Raw genomic sequence first — 22,962 nt, forward strand, 5'->3', positions numbered from 1 at the left:
CATGTACACCCTATATGTGATATTAGCCATACCACGTACATGTAGTACATTATCAAATTTTTGAATGGTGAATGTACTAGCCAGTTAAGTGTTAACTTTTCTTTGTGAGTTATCATGTTTATCATTCTACTGAAAATTTTCAAAACTCTTAACTTGATGCTCACAGCTAGTGCATACAATGTTCAACTTGATGACAAGTTTTGTGTAAAACCAATCACAACATTCTGTTGAAAGCCGCAGTCATTTGTATTTTAGTTCAAGTGCAGCATTTTACTTACGTAACTAGTAACAGAAGACAATGGGGGACACAAAGACATAACTGCAATCTTCAAAATGTATTACCCAGCATAGTGACTAGCCCAAAGAAGGTATAGCTACAGGGAGAGAGACAGCACCTAGCCATGCACCAGTCACTGTGAGGAGGTAACTGTTATTGAGCATATGCTTTAGCAGGTCCTTAGATAGGAAATTCAATGGACTAGAGGGAGAGGACTCAACAGTGATGCAAAAGGAAGCAAGATTGGTGACACTAACTTGTGTACGAATACCGCACTGAGATCAACAGTATTATGGAAAGATAGTTCAAATAGGTAAATACAGTAAAACCTCACTTAGCTGCCACTCCTTCTTACTAGGTTCCAGCCACAGCTAAGGTTTCATGACCTCGTTAATGAGACCACCTCATTATTGAGGCCAAATTTTTGGTCCCCACGTAGATCAATGTTATATACATACCGTCGGGCGGAATAGTCATTCATTGATAATCTGTACCATATATATACTATAAGTAAGTTTATGGTTGTACCGGCACTCGCACTAAACCGTTAGAATACGTTAGCTTAATAAAGTGTTTTGATTGTGGTATTGAATTTGTTTGTCACGTCATGGCCACAAGTGAGTTGCCCCTTGAAGACGAGGTGGGGACGGAGGAGACAGAAGATGATACTCAAGATGATGCGCAAGAAAGCGATGAGGATACGCCGGAAATAGACAATGAAACTGTGGAACCCAAACCCACCTCGAAGACGGATAAACTAAAACAGAAGTTGCGCCGACTTCGAGTAAGTTTCTAACTTAAGTATATAGAAATTGTTGAGTATAAAGTAGTCGCTGTACGCTCGAAGCACGTTGACGTGCGGTTAGTTGAGACAATTCACTCATGATAACGAAGTTTTTCCACCAAGTTTTACATTCCATTAAAGTACGCACCCTTAGCACGACTGATAAGTGGCTCGAGTGATTCAATGATTGTAATCTCATTCATACTCCCTTGCCTGAGTATAATGATGCTATGTAACAGACAGCTGCCAATTTCATCAGTATAGTTACAAGGGGGTATCACATAGGTACGCGCTGTAGGTAGATCTGCGAACACAGTCAAAGTCTTGACCGGCCAAAATTTCGCTTTGGCCTGTGACTAAGAGCCTTTTTAAAATATTTAACCGTTGACTTAGTGACGGTATTTCAGTACTTTTCGATTGTGGGTTGGAAACTTTTACCGTTGACTTGGCACGATTTTGGTGGCCTTGACCTTTGACTTAGACTTTGAATGCGGTCACAGATCTACTTACAGTGAGTACCTGTGTGTCACACGATGCTTTGGTTGTGGGGTAGTTGCTTCTGTAGTTTTACACAATAGAAGAAACAGAATGTTTAATCCCTATGATGAGTGAGTCACCTAGACTGACAGCTAAACATTTGACGTACCAAAAGGTAGCTACATTGTAAGTGTAAGTTCTCACAAATAAATACTCAGATGTGTGGATGTCCATTGTTATGGCCATTCTTCAAGTTTAACTATAGCATTAATAATTGTAGGTACAGTGGAACCTGTGTACTGTATAACAGTCACCTTCAGACTAGAAAGTATTGGGTTTTATATTCATGTACAGGTTTACACATGACATGTATTGGATTTTGATTTGTAGGGTAGGTTTGAATAATCGATTCAGTTATGAATAGTTGGATAATTATTTTTGCAAAAAAATGTCTTACATACAGTTTAGTGGTTAGTCTAAAACTTTCTGCCCACATGGGTGTGGGACACCTATTAGGTGGAACGAACAGTATGTATATGCTTACAGATATGTGTCAAAATGTCCATCCACAGTGAAGGTACTGTATGTTTACACTGTTAACCTGTATTTAATGGTGCCCATATGGCGCTGTCTATGGGGACGAAAACTTGTTTACTAAACACACATACGTATGTATCAAGTTCTTAGCTACGTGTTAGTCAGTGAATGCAACCTTTATTTGATAGACATGATTATGCCTCATTTTGGAATGTAACAATTCTTAATAGCCTATGCATACTCCCCATGCTAAGAAACATGTATTCAATGTATCCACACAAGCAGGGCTCAACCCAGAATATTAAGCTAGGGGGAGGCGAACTAGCTACTTCGAATTCTAGGGGAGGTCTGGGAGCGTGCTCCCCCAGGAAAATTTTGAAGATTCAGGTGTAAATTTACTCAGTTTTTGGTGAAAGTTTACTGTGATGCCATTGAATATTGACCATTTGATATTACAACTTGGGATCAATTAAACCTTTCCATTTCTCAAGGTTTAGGTATAAACCTAGGGGGGCAATAGCTAACCCAGGGGGGGGGGGGGGGGGGGGGCTGTACCCCCCACCCCTCTAGATTAACCCCTGACAAGAACACATTATAGTTATATCCCAGTATGCTCGGGTAATATCTTAGTTATCACCTTCGTCTTCAGCTTCGCCTCAGACTTGGGCAGTACTTACTGTACGATATCGCCAAAGGGATATTCACCAAGGACAAAGGTGATAACTAAGATATTGCCCTAGTGTACTGGGATATAACTATAACATGTCCATTGTGTGGATACATTGATCCTCATCCTAGGCTTCATCTTAGACTCAGGTGATAATTACGGTATTGCCTATGATATAACATTTATATCTCAGTGAGAATCATAGTCTATAAACCATCATTGAGCTGAATTTAGCAATGTATTCTATATAAGTCATTCATTGCAAAGCGATGTATCATGGCCACTAAACATTAAGCATTGTATCAAGTGTAAATAATGGAGTCTCTCTTGACTCACTATGCACAACTGGTTTCAAGGTTTGTTCCCATACGCTAATTGATAACCCATGCATTGGGATGATATCCTTGTAAGTTGCAGTACTGACACCCAGCATGGCACTTTGATCCTCCCATACACTGGGATATGCTTATTTCTATGACATTGTTTACTACATGACAATTGCTTACCACAAATGCATCGTCTCAAATGGTCTTTTGATGTAAGTATGTTGTATTGCTAAGGAGTACTGCATGATTGATAGTGTTTATCTTGAAGTTGACACTACTAATGAGGTTTCACTATATCCTTATATGCACATATATTTATTGTCATGCGACGGGTACTTTAATTCCCCATGTGTACGGAGTGTATGTTATATTAGAGTGTTTGTTAGCTAAACATAATAGTCATGTTTCTGTGGTAGTCACTGAACATCCAATAACCTTACACTATATATAAGCTGGGCTACATTGATATCTTGTATGTAAATCTGAAAACATTTGCTTTTCTGTGGTACTTGTCAGACAAACTTGTTAAAAGTTTTAGTTGCGAATGTTCCATTAATCACGCTGATATGGTTGAGACCAGGACAAGTACTGCCCTTCCTAACATGAGGATAGTACCATATTTATTATTTAGTGTACATACATACATGTACGAGTGTTATTGTAAGTGTAATATAGTTATGTGCTATACGTACTGTACTATAAGTTTGTCTAGTGGCCTATGTATGTAACTGAATTTATTAAATAAGGCTCATGTGAATTTGACAGACTCCAGGTGTACGTATGTGTGTATGATCTGAACAGCTCAACTATAAGTGTGTTATTAATTTGTTTGGTTAGTGATCGAGTCCCAATGCTCTGTTCAGTTGCTCTAATAAAATAAAATAGAGCACACAAATAATACAAACTTAGTATGTATATAAACATGTATAGCATGAATTACGTGAAAATAAAAAAAGATTGTTCAGTGTACATAATGCATGCATATAAGGTTGTATCTCAAATTCTATATACATGCTGTTGCTAAAGTTTAATGAACCACAGTTACTTGGTACACACAGCAAAGGTGAGTTCTTTGGTCTCTTCATAAGGAGGACATGGTAGTGTCCCACATCTTCCTTCCACCGGGAAGAATTCTAGGCCCATTTTATCGTTTTTTACTGATTTAGGAACTACTGTAAATGATCGGTCAACGCACAAGTAGTGGGTACGGTAATGTTGATATGATTCAGACATCAGGTATCCATAATATTCCCTGGTCCATCCATCAGGACAGGAATACCTTGCTGGGATCACATACATTGCATTCCTCATTGGTACATAGCATACAGCACATGGTACATCGCCATTATCAGTATCTGCTACTAATGAGTTAGTATCCTCTTATTCTGTCCCATAAATGTAGGATTTATGTGCTTGTGATCCACTGTGATATTTTGAGGTATGTTGGGTTTAATGGTAGGCACTGTGGATTACTGCCACCTCCTTTGTGGTTATAATATGGACCTGCAGCTCTTCCAGAATATAACAACTGTGCTTCAGTACTATTGCAAGAATTATGACCCCATCGAGTGTAAACTACTCCTCCCCCTGGATCACCCTTTAGTCCAGGTAATCCTGGTGGTTTGTCTTGTCCCAGTACTTCTGTTTTTCCAGGTGGTCCTGCTGGGCCAGGTTTTCCTGGTGATCCTGCTGGTCCGGTTTCTCCTGGTGGTCCTGCTGGTCCAGTTTCTCCTGGTGGTCCAGTTTCTCCTGGTGGTCTGGCTGGTCCAGTTTTTCCTGATAGTTTTGCTGATCCAGGTGGTCCTGCTGGTCCAGTTTTTCCTGGTACTCCTGGTGGGCCAGCTGTTCCTGTTTCTCCTGGTGGTCCTTGTGGCCCAGCTTCTCCTGGCAGTCCTGGTTGCCCATGTGATCCATCTTTTCCTGATGCTCCTGCTGGTCCTACTGGTCCAGGCTCTCCCTGTTGTCCAGAATGTCCTTGTGGACCAGAAAATCCACGTTTTCCATGTTGTCCAGGTTCTCCCTGTTGACCAGGCTCTCCCTGTTGCCCGGGTAATCCTTGCTATCCAGGCAATCCAGGTTTTCCTTGTTGTCCAGGTTTTCCCTGTTGACCAGGCTCTCCCTGTTGTCCAGATAATCCTTGCAGTCCTGGAAATCCATTGTTGTCCAGGTTTTCCTTGTTGTCCAGGTTGTCCCTGTTCTCCAGGTAATCCTTGTGGCCCAGGTTCCCCATGTGTTTGTGATAGTTTGTAAGTGTCGTTTGCTTTAGTTTGTAGACTCCTTGCTGTCATGTGATGAATGTTAGCTTTGTCTCTGTACTGCAACTTAAAAACAATATAAATAGTGATAGCATATCCACAAGAGTAAATAATGGAAGAGTTATCCAACAAAGCCTGACCGGTATCTACTACATGTACATACATACGTATGTATGTACAACTAAAACTAGTGTGTTCATACATTTCAGGTGAGTCAATAGAACCTCATACCAACGTTGAAACCGGGTCGGGTCATCCGGGTCACATTTTCTCCGGGTCATCTGGGTCTGACTCCGTTTACAATTTATCCGGGTCTGACCCGGATTGGATCACGTGAGAAACGAAATTGTTCATTTGACGACGTGGAAACTTATAAACGCTATCGCGTATATCGCGTAGCTCTTTCGTGAGCCACGCCCACTTATCACATTACCAACACACGTGAGGGTAGCTATTGTCAGTAGGTGAAGACCTTTTTTTGTTGTTTTTTTGTCCTCAACCTACAGCTAGGCTGAAGTTGCAATATTTACTCAACGCGAATCGAACGCTCAAAATGTAGACTCGTTCGCTCGCTCGAGACTAGCCGAAACACGTCTCGGCTTTAATTAATCCGGGTCAGTGGGCCATCCGGGTCAGCAGTAGTGACCCGGTTTCAACGTTGGTATGTGCACTTATGCATGTATGCTGGTAGGACATATATACTGTAAGATCTTTGCCTCCTAAATAAGCTGCACACACAACTAGCATATTCCTGCACCTTTCCATCCTTGTTCAGTAGATATTGTACAATGATAGATAACTGCTCAGCTGTGACTGTTGATCACCAATCTGGTTGTTTTGCCTAACAACCTTCTTGTTGAGCTGCTTGATCTTCCGAGCTTGTTCCATATTATGATATTGTTCCTCCATCAGTGAAGACTGCAAGTACCATCCACCAACAAACACTACTCCCATACACACCACTGATAACACTATACTAATATGTACTGTACTAAACTCCATTACTAACACCTTCACAATGTGATGAGTGTGTGTAGACTGGTAGTAGCTTTTATATACGTAGGAGAGCTGTGAGGTTATATAGATAAAAATGATGTTTTATGTGTGCAAATTACCTGTACAGTTACACAGTACTGTAGATGTTTATTGTGTACTGTTGTATTCATGATCTTCCTGAGACTTGGTATTCATTAGTTTTTGAGTCAGTAGACTCATTTCTGCAATGGATTCCCAACTATTGTTATATACAGAGCTAGTAAACAGGAAATTGAATTTGAGGTTAGTGACTTTTTTTTTATTATATAGGACTATAGTAGATCATTCACACATGACTCCCATGAGGACAGAAATATCTTGCTGGGATCATGTACATTGAAGAAATATACAGAACAGAAAATGTAGCATGCATCGCCATCATTGATGTTGGGTACAAATATGTTTGCAGCCTCATGTATGAATGGTCCCTTTGTGATATTTGATACTTGAGTTTAGCAGTAGACACTGGCACTTTCTCTATTGTCAAAGTATCTCTCCCTGAATTTACAAACTTTGCCCCCTCCAGTACTAGGACAAAATTACGACTCCATCGAAAACTCCTCCCCCTCCAAATTGTCCTTGTGTCCTGGTAACTCGGTTATCCAGTTTCTTGCTTCACGTAAAATATTCTAATTCTGTTTAGATTACTCATCAAGCTTTAAATTTAGAAATAATCGGAAGTGTCAGTGGAAAAAGAAAGACATGTGCCATTTTACAATTTCCATTTTCTAAAAAATTAGAATGGCTTGTTTTAGCTATGCGAGTGATGTTGTCACTAAGTGAACAACAGAATTAAAAAGTTCATGGCAGTCTCAAACAAATTTTTAGCAAATAATTCAGTTATGTCCCAAAATTCTGTTTAATGCCCACTACGTGGTCACCTAAATTTTCACATGGCAATTGTCCCCTGTACCACTGTAATCCCTCAACAGTTTTTGAGTTCAGTTCTGCATCTACATATATTGTACTTTGCGTGGGAGGATCAAAGCGATGCCGCATATCTTATTCTCCATACAGTGCTAATCAACTGCATAACTGTACTGTATGAGTCATACAGTACAGTTATGCAGCTAATTGGGCAACTACAGCACACTTGGGCAAATACAATACAGTTATGCGGAGAATTTATTTGTGGAATGTTACATAAACAACACACTGTAAATCGCTAAAATCAGCCAAACTAATCCTACGAGTTCATTCTACGGCTAGGAATAGATTGCATAAACACTTACTGATCGTCCGATCACAAAGCTTTTAAACATGACTCCATTAAGACAGCACGATTGATCACGTGCGTAACATTGTAAATCGCTAAAACTAGCCAAGTTCGTTCTACGACTAGAAATATAGATTAGTTAAACACTAACTGATATCCTTATCACCGAAAATCGCAGCCGTTTGAGTACTAGAGAATATCACTCCGAGCTGGAAGTACAATATAACACTTAAAGCACCGCCTTACTTCTGTGTACGAAAAATACAGTACTCAGGGGGTGTCTTGAGGCAAATACAGCACTCGGCTTTGCCTCGTGCTGTATTAGCCTCTCGACACACACCCTCGTACTGTATTTTCCGTACACACGTGCGGCGGTGCTTTAACTCTAACATATATAACACTTTCTTGTTTGCTCATACAGGCTCTGTATTGGTACTTCATGATAGATAAGTATTTTCCTAATAACGCTGTGCCATATTGAATTGTAGGGCAATCTTTCAAGAGGAGGTGTGGCATATAATGTATGGATTATTGCTGTAAATTCGTACTGAAAGGAATGCATATTGGTTAGCAATGCACTAAATTTATGTTTGATTTCACACATAATGTGGAGAAATAATACTACACTGTATAGTACATATGTACACGTGTATGAGTACAGTATATTTGCTAAATGCATTTGCTAAGGAACTTCACTTGGAAGAATGATATCACTTTTACGATACAGCACATACATATGTATAGTATGCATCTTATGCAAAGGTGTTACTATCTGTATGTATACATGTAGCACACAAGTGTATGATTGTATAATAGCTGAGGTGTTACATATCTACAGTACCTCATGTATATGTGTAGTAAGCGGTCACACACAAAGCTATAGTACAAGTTTCATATTTTTTACTTCTCTGTGACTACTTGGTGCACTATGTATAACTCTTGGCAATTTTATCACCCACACAATGCATAAATAAAAATTTGAGGCACGCACAACTATTTTCAGAGGGGGTTTCAACTGAAACCATTGCAGCCCCCTGTATCTGCCACTGATATCTATGAGGTACTTTTGTGTATCTGTATTGAAAATTTATTGTGGATGCATTTCCCTGGCCATACCTAACTACATATGTACATACGCTGTACTTGTACACATACATATTTACAATTTAAAGAAGGGGACTTCAAATTGGCTTAGCTTATGAGCTTTAAAATCCAATATATTATATATCATACTGCACATGAGTGTTTGAAAAAGAAAAAAAATGGTACAGTACATAGCTAAGGATTCAGTGCAGTATCTACGTGATTTTCACACATATGTACAGTGCAAGTTGTAGTTTTAGTTCTTTGTATAGTAATTACTTAGTACATACAGCACAGGTGAATTCCTTGGTTTCTTCATAAGGAGGACATGGTATTGCTCCACATTTTCCTTCCACCGGGAAGAACTCTAGGCCTGGTTGGTCAGGTTGTTTTGATCGAATGCCTTTTCGGTCTATCGCAGAAGCAGAAACTGGTGTTAAATATCGGTCAACACATAAATATTGTGATCGATAATGGTTATGTGATTCAGACATCAGGTATCCGTGGTACTCCATGATCCATTCCTCAGGACAAGAGTGTCTTGCTGGGATCATTAACAGTGAAGTCCTTGTTGGCACATAGCATACTGCACAGGGTACATCTCCATTAATGCTGTTGTACACTAATGAATCAGTTCTCTCATATTCTGCTCCATAAATGTAGGAATGATCTGGTTGTGATCCTTTTTGAGTGTTTAAGTGTTGTGGATTTAGTGGTAAACATTGTGGGTTACTGCCACCTCCTTTGTGCTAATAGTGTGGTCCTGCAGCTATTCCGGAGTACACAAGCTGTGCTCTAGTTCTAGGACAATACTTTGCACCCCATCGAACATAAACTACTCCTCCCCCAGATTGTCCTTGTGCACCTTTTTCTCCTGTTGATCCAGTATCTCCTTTTGATCCACTATTCCCTGGTGGTCCGCGTTGTCCATTTCCTGGTGGTCCAGTTTCTCCTGGCAGTCCTATTAATCCAGGTGGTCCGGTTTCTCCTGGTGGTCCAGTTTCTCCTGGCAGTCCTATTAATCCAGGTGGTCCGGTTTCTCCTGGTGGTCCAGTTTCTCCTGGTGGTCTGTTTGATCCAGTTTCTCCTTTTGTTCCTTTTGGTCCAATTTCTCCTTTTAATCCTGGTCTACCAACTCTTCCTTCTGGTCCAGTCTCTCCTGGTGGTCCATTTGATCCAGTTTCTCCTTTTGTTCCTTTTGGTCCAATTTCTCCTTTTAATCCTGGTCTACCAACTCTTCCTTCTGGTCCAGTCTCTCCTGGTGGTCCATTTGATCCAGTTTCTCCTTTTGTTCCTTTTGGTCCAATTTCTCCTTTTAATCCTGGTCTACCAACTCTTCCTTCTGGTCCAGTCTCTCCTGGCAGTCCATTTGATCCAGTTTCTCCTTTTGTTCCTTTTGGTCCAATTTCTCCTTTTAATCCTGGTCTACCAACTCTTCCTTCTGGTCCAGTCTCTCCTGGTGGTCCAGTTTCTCCTTTTGGTCCAGGTTTTCCTGGCCCACCAGCTATTCCTTCTGGCCCTGATGGTCCTGTTAATCCAGTTTGACCTGGTGGTCCTGTAGGCCCAATTGCTCCAGTTTCCCCTTTTGGTCCAGGTTTTCCTGGTCCACCTGCTCTTCCTTCTGGCCCTGATGGTCCTGTTAATCCAGTTTGACCTGGTGGTCCCGTAGGCCCAATTGCTCCAGTCTCCCCTTTTGGTCCAGGTTTTCTTGGTCCGCCTGTTCTTCCTTGTGGTCCTGATGTACCAGGTAATCCAGATTCTCCTGGTGGTCCTGTTAATCCTGTTTCCCCAGGTTCACCAGCTCTTCCTTCTTGTCCAGGTATTCCTGGCGGTCCAGGTATTCCTGGAAGACCAGGTGGTCCTGGCGGTCCAGGTGGTCCAGACAATCTTGTTGAGCCTGTTTCTGATGAACCTTGTTCTTTTCCCCCAAATTCTTGTGATTCATTTGTAGTCTGCTTTTGTCTCCTCACTACATTATGGTAATTAAGAGTGTTTTCAGTTGATCTGTCATTAAACTGTGAAAAAATACATAAATTACATGTAAAATAGTGCACAGAATAAGAACTAGTAAAATGGATGATGGGTTTTATACCAACCTTGTATGCCAGGAATATGTTAATTGGAATAATTAAGCCCAACTTTAAGACCAACTAATCACCATTGAATATTATGCGTTGAGAACATCTGAGCAAGCTAATGCACTGATAAAGAGCAGATGCATGTGGCTGACATAAGGACAAATAGTTTTCCCTTTGGTATCAAGGTAGGATACAGCAAAGTTACATATGTGCTTTTGACTCGTTGCCATGTGTGTGTGTCTCAGTGTATTCTGGCTTGATTCTGCATGTGACTATATTCAGCTGGCTTCATAAGACTGGTGTCATATAATTGTCAGTGTTGAACTAGCCAAAACCAGCCACATTAGACACTTTTGGGGGCATTTATAGAATGAAACAATGTGACAGTGAACTATGTATATATGTGTATAGTTATGTGGTACCTAAGGTACTGTATGTAAATGCACTGTACTTATAGTTGATGATTACATTTTACAAATAACTAATCAATTGTTATTATACTTGGATACAATAATATGTATAGTGCATACCAAATTGTAAATGATACGATCATTAGTGAAGTGCAGGTAGAAGGCACAAATACACACACACATGCACGCACGCACACCCACGCACGCACACACCCATGTGCACACACACATACATACACACATACACACACACACACACACACAAACACACACACTAACACACTAACACACACACATGCAAACGCACACACACACACACACAGAGAGCTATAAAATTATACGTTTATGTACTGTACATATTTCATCTATACACTGATCAGTAGCTGCCATTTATGAGGAGTCTGAGAGTACCTTTCCATCTTCATTCAATAATTCTTCTATGATAGTGTTTAAGTTACTAATCTTCATATTAAGGTGCTCAATCTTCCCAGCTTGTTCCATATTATGATATTGTTCCTCCATCAGTGAAGACTGCAAGTACCATCCACCAACAAACACTACTCCCATACACACCACTGATAACACTATACTAATATGTACTGTACTAAACTCCATTACTAACACCTTCACAGTATGATGAATGAGTATAGTGGTCTGGTCTGGCGGATGGTAGCTTTTATATGGGTGAATTCAGTCAGTCACCTAATATGGTATAAATATTAAGACCTTTATAGAGCTTTACTGCATTATTTTCACATCATAATTATATTACCATGTTTGCACTTTTGTAAGTGGCTTCTCTGTTGTTGACAGGACAAACGTCTTCCAATGATTGAGTAAACAAAACAGTATAGCCCCAAAGTGGATGTACATAATTATGTGCATGCATACATATATCATTGAGAAGTTGACGTTATTCTCTGTCAAGTATTTATATGTATCAGCAGTTAATATGTATCTCTTGGTGTATGTTTTAATAAGAGAATAGTTACGTAAACATACATAGTTGGTACATCTGTTACTTTTGAAGTCACTGTGGGTGGTTGAATGTGGAAGTGTGCGCAGTCTTGTTTCCTGCTGTCCATGCAATTGTGTGATCAAGTGCACGATCAACTTTAGACAGAACTACGTACATAATGGAAGTGGTAAGTTACATTACGTCAAGTTTTATCACTTCCCCAACCAGCTTGACACAAGTTTTCCATCTGATGGTGGTTGATGTACAACAGATTATGATTATCTTGATAAACAAATTATCATCTTATTTACAATAGGTGATTATTTATCTAGATATCTCTTTATCTAAATTATCTCCCTGCCCTACTCTAGACTACATAATAGAATCCTCGGTGAAAAAGGTTGAAGAACTAAGCCCTATTTAGGTATGTTTCAGTGATTTATAGCTACTGTAGGAGCCTTTGTTGAATGATACATGCACATAGGTCAACAGACATGTACTGTGTTCTGTTTTAAATGGTGAGTGGATTGTTCACACAGTAGATCGTAACCGTTGGACTCCCTAGTTGACAGTGGTATCTTGCTGGCATCATGTTCATTACACTCCTGGTTAGTACACGATACGTAGCAAACAGCGCAGGGTACATTGCCATTATCTGTCTTTTTTTACCAGTGGATTTATTCTCTTGTATTTTGCTCCATAAATGCAGGAATGATCTGTTTGTGATCCAGAGTGGCAGGTTGGGTTTAGTGGCAAACATTGTGGATTGCTTCCATCTTCTCTGTCATTATAGTATGATCCTGTGGCTATTCCTAAATACAGTATATTGAGCTGTGCTTCAGCACTGGGACAAGATTTGAGGTTCCATCAAATGTATACCAGCCTTCCTGTAGCTTTTCAGGGTCTCCTTGTCTCCAACTCTTCTTTGTGGTCGAAATGATACTGGTGGTTGTGTGTTACTGATGGGGCACGCTCTTTTTGTAAATAGGCAGCTGGCCTTTCTGTGGGCACACACCTAGTTTACTTTAGACCACCCACACATACAAGTACACAAATAGCACTGAATTACATAGCATAATCCTGCAACTTTCCATCCTTGTTCAGTAGATATTGTACAACGATAGATAACTGCTTAGCTGTGACTGTTGATCACCGATCTGGTTGTTTTGCCTAACAACCTTCTTGTTGAGTTGCTCAATCTTCCCAGCTTGTTCCATATTATGATATTGTTCCTCCATCAGTGAAGACTGCAAGTACCATCCACCAACAAACACTACTCCCATACACACCACTGATAACACTATACTAATATGTACTGTACTAAACTCCATTACTAACACCTTCATTGTATGATGAGTGTGCAGAGACTGCTAGTAGCTTTTATATATGTAGGAGGGCTGTGAAGTTATATAGATAAAATTATTTTCTTATGTATGCAAACTACTGGTACAGGTACATAGTATTGTAGTTATTTATTGTGTACTGTTGCATTCATGATCTCCTGAGATTTGGTATTCATTAGTTATTGAAACAGTAGACTCATGTCTGCAATGGATTCCTTACTATGTATAGAGCTAGTAAACAAGGAAATTGAATTTGAGGTTAGTGACTTTTTTATTATGTATAAAAGGACTAGATCACTCACACATGACTCCCACTAGGACAGAAATATCTTGATGGGATCATGTACATTCAGGTCCATGTTGCCTTATACAGAACAGGAAATGCAGCATTCATCGCCATCATTGGTGTTGGGTACAAATGTGCTTGCATCCTCATGTATTTTCCTTTGTGATCCACTTTGATACTTGGGTTTAGCAGTAGACACTGGGGCTTTCTCTATTGTCAAAGTATTTCTCCCTGAATATAAAGATTGTGCTCCAGTACTATGAAAAAATTATGACTCCATCAAAAATAAACCCGTACCAAAAGGAATGCACATTGGTTAGCACATTGCACTAAATTTATGCTTGATCTCACGCATAACCTCAACAGCTCTAGTAAATGCTGCGAAGTAATGTTACACTGTATAGTACAGTACATATGACATGTCTGAGTACAGTATATTTGCTGAATGCATTGGAAGAATGATGTCACTTTACTATGCAGCACATATATATGTATAGTGTGCATCATATGCAAATGTATTACTATTTGTGTGTATAACACACAAGTGTATGATTGTACAATAGCTGAGGTAGTGTATCTACAGTGTATATACAATACCTAATGTACATGTGCAGTAAGTGGTCACACACAAAGCTATAGTACAAGTTTTATATTTTTCACTTCTTTGTCTCTACTTGGTACACACAGCACAGGTGAGCTCTTTGGTCTCATCATAAGGAGGACATGGTAGTATTCCACATTTTGCTTCCACTGGGAAGAATTCTAGGCCTGGTTGGTCACGTTTTTCTGAATTTGGAAGTGTTGTAAATGATCGGTCAACGCACAAGTATTGAGTTCGGTAATGCTTATGTGATTCAGACATCAGGTATCCATTGTATTCCATCGTCCATCCCCCAGGACAATCATGTCTTGCTGGCATCATGTGTAATAAGGTCCTTGAAGGCACTTCGCATACAGCACAGGGTACATCACCATCATCACTTGCGGACACTAATGGTTCTGTTCTCTCATATTCTGCTCCATAAATGTAGGAGTGATCTGATTGTGATCCACTTTGACTCTTTAAGTATGTCGGGTTTAATCCGATTAGTGGTAGACATAGTGGATTACTGCCACCCCCTGAATGGCCATAGTATGGTCCTGCAACTATTCCGGTGTACATAAGATGTGCTCCAGTACTAGGACAAGATTTATGACCCCATCGAACATAAATTAAACCTCCCTTAGATTTTCCTATTTCTCCTTTTTCTCCTGGTGGTCCGATTGGTCCAGTTCCTCCTGTTGGTCCAGTTCCTCCTGGTGGTCCTGTTGGTCCAGTTCCTCCTGGTGATCCTGTTGGTCCAGTTCCTCCTGGTGGTCCTGTTGGTCCAGTACTTCCTGTTGGTCCTGTTGGTCCAGTTCCTCCTGGTGGTCCTTTCAATCCAGTTTCTCCTCTTGGTCCAGGGTTTCCTTTCTTTCCAGTTTTTCCTTGTGATCCAGGTATTCCTGGTGGTCCTCTTGATCCAGTTTCTCCTGGTGGTCCTGTTAATCCAGCTTCTCCTGGTGGTCCTCTTGATCCAGTTTCTCCTGGTGGTCCTGTTGGTCCAGTTCCTCCTGGTGGTCCTTTCAATCCAGTTTCTCCTCTTGGTCCAGGGTTTCCTTCCTTTCCAGTTTTTCCTTGTGATCCAGGTATTCCTGGTGGTCCTCTTGATCCAGTTTCTCCTGGTGGTCCTCTTGATCCAGTTTCTCCTGGTGGTCCTGTTAATCCAGTTTCTCCTGGTGGTCCTCTTGATCCAGTTTCTCCTGGTGGTCCTGTTAATCCAGTTTCTCCTGGTGGTCCTATTAATCCAGTTTCTCCCGGTGGTCCTGCTTGTCCAGGTGATCCTGCAGGTCCTGTTGATCCTATGTCCCCATTTTGGCCAGGCTTTCCTGGTCCACCAGCTACTCCTCGTTGTCCTGGACTTCCAGGTGGTCCTGGTGGCCCCGGTGGCCCTGGTGGTCCCGTTAAGCCTTTTCTGACGGATCTTGTTCTTTTCTCCCACCTCCTAGTGGTTCATTTGTAGTCGTCTGCTTTTGTCTCCTCACTACCTTGTGATAAGCAGTACTGTCAGTTGGTCTGTTACTGAGCTGTGAAAATATAGATTCAAGATAAACAGATAACCTGTGAAGAGTGTTCAGAGTCAACTGAATTTGCCACATTTATGTGCTGCCTACCAAATCATAAATGATTTGGCTTAGCCATTAGAGAGACATATGGCACAAAATAACTGTCAATGAGTCAAAAAACACAGTGGGAGTATGTAGCTTTGTGAATTGTACTTTCTAACCACAAATCTTGCAAAGTATATATCATACCATAGAGTGGGTTATTGTAGCATTTGAAATTTCACATGGTAAGTGACTTGATCAAAAGCCATCACTAAACTTAGGTACACCTATAAATGAAGCGTATAACAATGGCCTGCACAAGCACAGACCAGTTACGTTTTGACTAGCAGGGTAAAACAAAGCAAATTACATGTACATGACATTGTTTTTGTAACCATTGCGTCGTTGTCAGCTGCCTGTTTTATCCTTGTACCCTGTACAGTAGGTTTATACTGTATATATTTGCAATGGGTTTATTTGCATATACATAAGTAATTCTAAAAATTCACATGGCAACAACAAAGTTGTTTAAGAGGCTTCTCTTTTAGTTGCAATTCTTATGCAATTACAGTTTTAACTGTGATTTTAGGTTCAAGATGGATTAGTAGCTACGTATTGACTCAAAGGGCCAAACAGGACTTTGGTTCCAAACCACTCTTTCCAAGTAAATCCTATTCTGCATACAGTATATGTACCATACCAGGGGTTAATCTAGGGGGGGGCGGGGGGGGCACAGGCCCCCTCTGGGTTAGCTATTGCCCCCCCTAGGTTTATACCTAAAGCCTTGAGAAATGGAAAGGTTTAATTGATCCCAAAGTTGTATAATCCAATGGTCAATATTCAATGGCATCACAGTAAAATTTCACCAAAATTGAGTATATTTACACCTAAATTTTCAAAATTTTCCTGGGGGAGCATGCCCCCAGACCCCCCTAGAATCCGAAGCGACTTACTTCGCCCCCTCTAGGTTAATATTCTGGGTTGAGCCCTGCATACATACTGTTAGTACTCAGCTGGCTTGGAAATTTTAAAACTGGTGTGTGCTATTATTGCCACAGTATTGAATTAATTTTTCTTTAGCTACAACAAGCACATCCTTAGCCCATTACATGTACAAAATTTGTGGACACTTTTGTAGTCATAAATCACAATCACAATGGCAGGTTGAAATAATGTTTTATTTTGCAAGAATGCAGACCAAAAAAACCATCTTGGAAAATTCCCTTGATATCACAATGACCCAATGGTGGTTCTTGCAAGGTGTATAGGTCCACTAGTGAGTATCAAGTAAAAAGAATACAGCAAGTGTATTTTGTAAAGAAACTGGAATTCGCTATTTTGTTTCGTACTTTGGCGTATTGTTATTATTTGTTTCACAAAGAATAATTGTGTGATATAAGTAAGGTACATATCAAAACTAGCTGAATAAAAAAATAATTTTTTTTTTTGCAAAAGTAAGTAGAGTAGTGAAGGAACTAGTTTAAGGGGATTCACAACCTTTGTGCAGAATTTTTGTGGCAAGGTTAATTTGTGGTTTTAGTATGGTATGCTAAATAGTGAGTACAGTTTTTCTGAATTGGTTTTCTGTAGTATATCAAGGAATAAAACCTCTGAATTTGTGCTGGCTTGTGTGGTATACGTTAGTATGTATGTATACATAATGACTAGTGGTGAAAAGAAATGGCTTATCATTACTCACGTTGTTTTCACAAATTCACAATGCCATGAAATTTGCGTGTTGAAAAGCTATCTAGTATCACTGGGCAATTGCTAGCAGCCTGAACGCAGTGAAGATGTGTTCAAGGATTTTAAAACCTGAGGTGACCTCAGTAATTACTTAGGTAATTGTTGACATTAGTGATGGTTTTTAAATCCTCAAATATCCCATATTACGAGCCTCTAAGTGTTTTAGACAATGGCATACAAGCAGTACAGAGTTCCTATTGTAAACACCAAGGGTATTTCAATGAGCCCCTTCCTTAGAGGTTTAAGAGGTCACAGCAAGCAATTAAGCATAATGTGGAGAGTCATAGCAATGATGAAGGCCTGTGAGAATGGCAATGAATGTGAAGAGCCAATGCCAACCCGATTGTCTAGCTAGCTCTACAAAGCAATGTATATTATGGTGAAAACTGCAAAGAAATTGATAGGTTTCAAAATGTCTATCATAAATACATTTCTTAGTTCAAAATGTGTTTATGTACTGTGTAGTATATAGAGTACAGGTTGTATGTACATATACAAACCTCTCCAACTTCATTCAGTAAGTTTTCAATGATATTGTTTAGATCAGTGACCTTCTTGTTGAGCTGGTCAACCTGTTCCATATTATGATATTGTTCCTCCATCAGTGAAGACTGAAGTTGCTCAATCTGTCCAGCTTGTTCCATCAGTGAAGACTGCAAGTACCATCCACCAACAAACACTACTCCCATACACACCACTGATAACACTATACTAATATGCACTGTACTAAACTCCATTACTAACACCTTCACTGTGTGATGAGTGTGCAGAGACTGCTAGTAGCTTTTATATAGAAACATTGTTGTTCCTATTGAAATGTCACCTAATATGGCAAAATATCAAATTTAGTTATAATATTGAATAGCTTACTGTGTACCTTATTTGTACGTTCTGTAGTCTTACAGTATAGGGTTTCTCTGTTGGACAAAAGTTATTCCAATGAATTTTGTTAGTGTGTGTAAACAAAACAGCCTAGTCCCAGCAATTGGCATACAATGTAATGTATGTAGTTGCATATCATTCTAGATGTTGTTTTCTTTGTACGCAAGTTCAAGGAAAAATAAGAATTAAAGGTTTCAATTAGGGATCATAGGAAAAAGTAGTGAAACAAGGGAGGTCTGGAGATACTAGTGGACATTTAATCCCTGCTTTAATTACATGTCCACTAATATCTTCAGGTATAGGAGACCTCTCATACTTCATGTTTTCCCTAATCGAACTTAAAATTTCTAGCACTTGTTTCTTTGCTTTTTTGTAATATTATTATGACTGGTGACACATGCTAACTGCATCAAAAGGAAGAATGGTACCAAATTTATTGTTTCATCTGAACACATGAAACCCTAACTATCAATTGCCAAGTGACCATTACACTGTTTTCGTTACACTGTCTTTTACTGCAAGAATAATAATTATTCTCTTTTTAATGTGTTGTTTGTCAGCTACATATATGCAATATCTTTTTTACCACAGTATATCTATTGTATAACTACAGGAGGAAGCTAAGAAATTAAACCACCAAGCAGTAGTCGAGGAGGACAAAAGAATGAAACTACCACCAAACTACGAGGCAGTGCAACGTAAAGTTGAATGGGAAACTGCTGAGGAGGAAGCTAAGAAGGTCAGAATCTTTAATAGTTCCTATCTGCTCAGCAGATAGTACGTACAATAAGTTTTCCCTGTTTATGTGTTAGTATGTATGTATGTATGAATGTATGTATGTATGTTATGTATGTATGTATGTATGTATGTATGTATGTATGCATGTATGTATGTATGTATGTATGTATGTATGTATGTATGTATGTATGTATGTATGTATGTATGTATGTATGTATGTATGTATGTATGTACGTACGTGCATACGTACGTACGTACCTACTGTTTGTACAACTAGAAATACAGTATGTATGCCTACTTCAATGTACATTTGATGTGAATCCCTATGGACATTGCTTTATATGTATCTTTTAAAATGAAAATACAGTACTTCAAACTTACCAGAAGTGTCGTAATTGCCATAGAGAATTTATTATGTAAACTAATACTTCAGTAAAATTTATACAGCAAAAAAATGTGCTACAGAAATTTGACATTACTAATGTCCTGCTCCTACTTGTCCATGTTAGTGGTAATGCTTCAACTACAGTACGTATTACATTCAATGGTGGTTGTATATGTTGTTTGATGTATAGAAAGCAGAGGAAGATGGAGAGGATTATGATCGGGTCAAATTATGGGACAAGGGTGCTGACGAGTTGGAGAGGTTGCAGAAGAAACGAAAGAAAAAGAATCCTGATGAAGGTTTCTCGGGTAAGTGTTGAGAGAATTTTTAAGTTGAGTGCTTGACAACATCATATACAGTACGTACTTGGCTTCATATGTATGTACAATGTACCAGTATGTTACCGTAGGTCATCAGGGATGAAGTACAGTACATACATGAATCAATGATGTGTATAATTTTGCCCAAAAACTAGCTTGGCATTTTCAAAATGTATGAGTAGTTGCTCTGGTCCACTTAAGATTATAAGCTACTTATAATGCTATAATCCTTCAATGATGCCTTGCTTATTTAGTAACACATGTATGTATGTATGTGCTAGTGTTGATGTACACACACACACACACATGCACATTACACACACGCACACACACACATATGCACGTACACACACACACACACACACACACACGCACACACACACACACGCACACAAACACACACACACATACGCGCACACACGCACACACCACCACACACACATACGCACACACACACACCACACATACACACACACACACCACACACACACACACACACATACGCACACACACACACACACACACACATGCACGCACACACACACACACACCCACACACACACATACGCACTCACACACACACATACGCACTCACACACACACACACACACACACACACATACACACACATATATGCACACACACACATACGCACACACACACACACACACACAACCACACACACACATACGCGCACACACACACACACCACCACACACACATACGCACACACACACACCACACACACACACACACACACACACACACACACACACACACACACACACACACACACACACACACCACACACACGCATCCACGCACACCACACACACACACACACACGCACGCACACCACACACACACACACACCACACACTCACACATACGCACACACACTCACACACACCACACACACACACACACACACACACACACACACACACACACACACACACACACACACACACACACACACACACATCACACATACACACACACACACGCACACACGTATATACACACGTACTTTTCACACATTCACAAGCGTGCACATGCACGTATGTACACACGCGCACACACATTTTACACGCACACGTACACACATACATTATCCTAAAGATCTTTTTGTCTGGTCTCTTATATTAGTTATTCTTGTACTTAAGAGTTTCTATACACCCCCGTTATTTATATATTGTTGACTATGTTTTGCAGACTATGAACAAGCCACATTCAGACAGTATCAGCGACTCACCAAGCAACTCAAACCTGACATAGAATCTTACGAAAGGCAAAAGGAAGAACTGTGAGTCATCATCTTTGTGTTATGGTATGTACATACCAATTCCAAATTACCACAGCGGCCAAGATTTCTTCCCAACAAGTAGCAGTTTACTGATAGGCAAGGCAGAGAAGACAGTTAGCAAGAGTGGAGTAGACAGAATGGTACAAGACCTTCACTCACAGTAAGTGTGCATACGAGAATTTTGTACACTATACAGTAGATCTAGTGAAACCGAGAGAAAAATAATTGTAAGGAAAGAATTAGGGACATACTTTAATGGTCTTATTAATAGTACACCTTAGCTGTGTTTGGGACCTACTTGACAGGTTATGACTTACATATCTGTACATCATCATCATCATCATCATCCATATGCCGTACAGTATTATGCAGTGTTGTATTTAATTCAATAGTCACTTGGGACGTTAACAATGCCTTGAAGATAGCCAAGGGACTGCACAATATAATTGTTTGCATAACAAAATTTAGCAGCAACATGAAAACCACTGTCAGTGTATATTATAGGCAACACCAGATCCTATGGCATATCATAATCAGTGCTGAGAGTGCAAAAGGTCGAGATACTGTAATAGAGCAGTCATCCAACTACTCTAATAGAACATTCAGTAGAATCATAATAAGTTGGTCCTACTATGCAATTAATATTTGTCTCAATGTACCGTATAGCCTAAATATTTCGAGGGGGGAGATTTTCACTGATTTCATGGTTTTGGGTTTTATCAGTGAAAATTCTACCCTTGAAATATTTAGACCTCCATATAGTCTAATACATTTTGGGAGTGTTTGTAAATCAACATTGCTCAACCTTGAAATATTTACCCCTCAAAACATTTAGGCTATACGCCCCTCAAATTCAATCTAAATTTTTCCTGTGGGGGCATTGCCCTACACCCCCCTAGTATTGGGTGGTACAGTTAATGATTTTAAAACACTTTGCAACCTAACCTACAACCACGCCACATGACCTTCCCCCTCCCACTTTTGCACTGTTCTCCGCCCTGGTTTATAGACATACCCAGTAGTACTGAACACTATATAGATGGTATGTGTGTGCATGTACATAAATGTACTCTCTAATAGAACATACACTTGCTGTCACTTAATACTCTAACTGTTCAGTCATTTCAATTTTGGGCAACCAAAGTCCAGCAAGGGTTTTGACACAATAGCAACTGAAGTATGCAAGGTTAACATTTCATAATACTTGTCATACGTAAATTTCATACAGTACAGAGTGTAATAGGTGATTGTGATGTTCCTACAGGATTGACAAGAGGTCTAAATACAGCAGACGAAGAGAATTCCAACATGACGCTGATGTTGACTACATCAATGAGCGTAACATGAGGTTTAACCGCAAGACAGCTCGTTTCTACGACAAGTACACTGCCGAGATCAAACAGAACCTGGAGAGGGGGACTGCACTCTAATCATCACACGTACACAGATTCACACCATACACATGCATGTATATTAACCTTGTGTATTTGAATATTCTACTGTAAATTAATGGCTGAATTGTGTTTTCCTCTTTGGTTTGGCATGCTGGATCTAGATCAACAGTTGTGTAGCACAGAACTGCAGTAAAATTACATATAACATAATATGTATGCATATTAGAATGACAGTAATATATCATTATACACTTCAGTACTGCATGACTTACAGTATGCTGTACATATTAGTAGACAATAATAATGTTAAACGTTACAACATAATGAAACAT

The 22,962-nt window shown here is 39.7% G+C and overlaps 1 protein-coding gene and 1 pseudogene across 1 annotated transcript; one reads left to right on the top strand and one right to left on the bottom strand.

Annotated features, from left to right (window-relative positions):
• The first annotated feature begins 838 nt into the window (after positions 1-838).
• On the top strand, positions 839-22,754 carry LOC136257459 (pre-mRNA-splicing factor syf2-like). The gene is made up of 6 exons (XM_066050680.1): positions 839-1,061; positions 19,101-19,226; positions 19,801-19,918; positions 21,146-21,236; positions 21,292-21,396; positions 22,501-22,754. The coding sequence occupies exons 1-6, from the start codon at positions 885-887 to the stop codon at positions 22,664-22,666; spliced, it is 783 nt and encodes a 260-aa protein (XP_065906752.1). The 5' UTR covers positions 839-884; the 3' UTR covers positions 22,667-22,754.
• LOC136258345 (collagen alpha-1(I) chain-like) lies at positions 4,474-18,342 on the bottom strand (annotated as a pseudogene).
• Positions 22,755-22,962: the final 208 nt, after the last annotated feature.

The sequence above is a fragment of the Dysidea avara genome, chromosome 6 (assembly GCF_963678975.1).
Source record: "Dysidea avara chromosome 6, odDysAvar1.4, whole genome shotgun sequence".
Taxonomy (NCBI): domain Eukaryota; kingdom Metazoa; phylum Porifera; class Demospongiae; order Dictyoceratida; family Dysideidae; genus Dysidea; species Dysidea avara.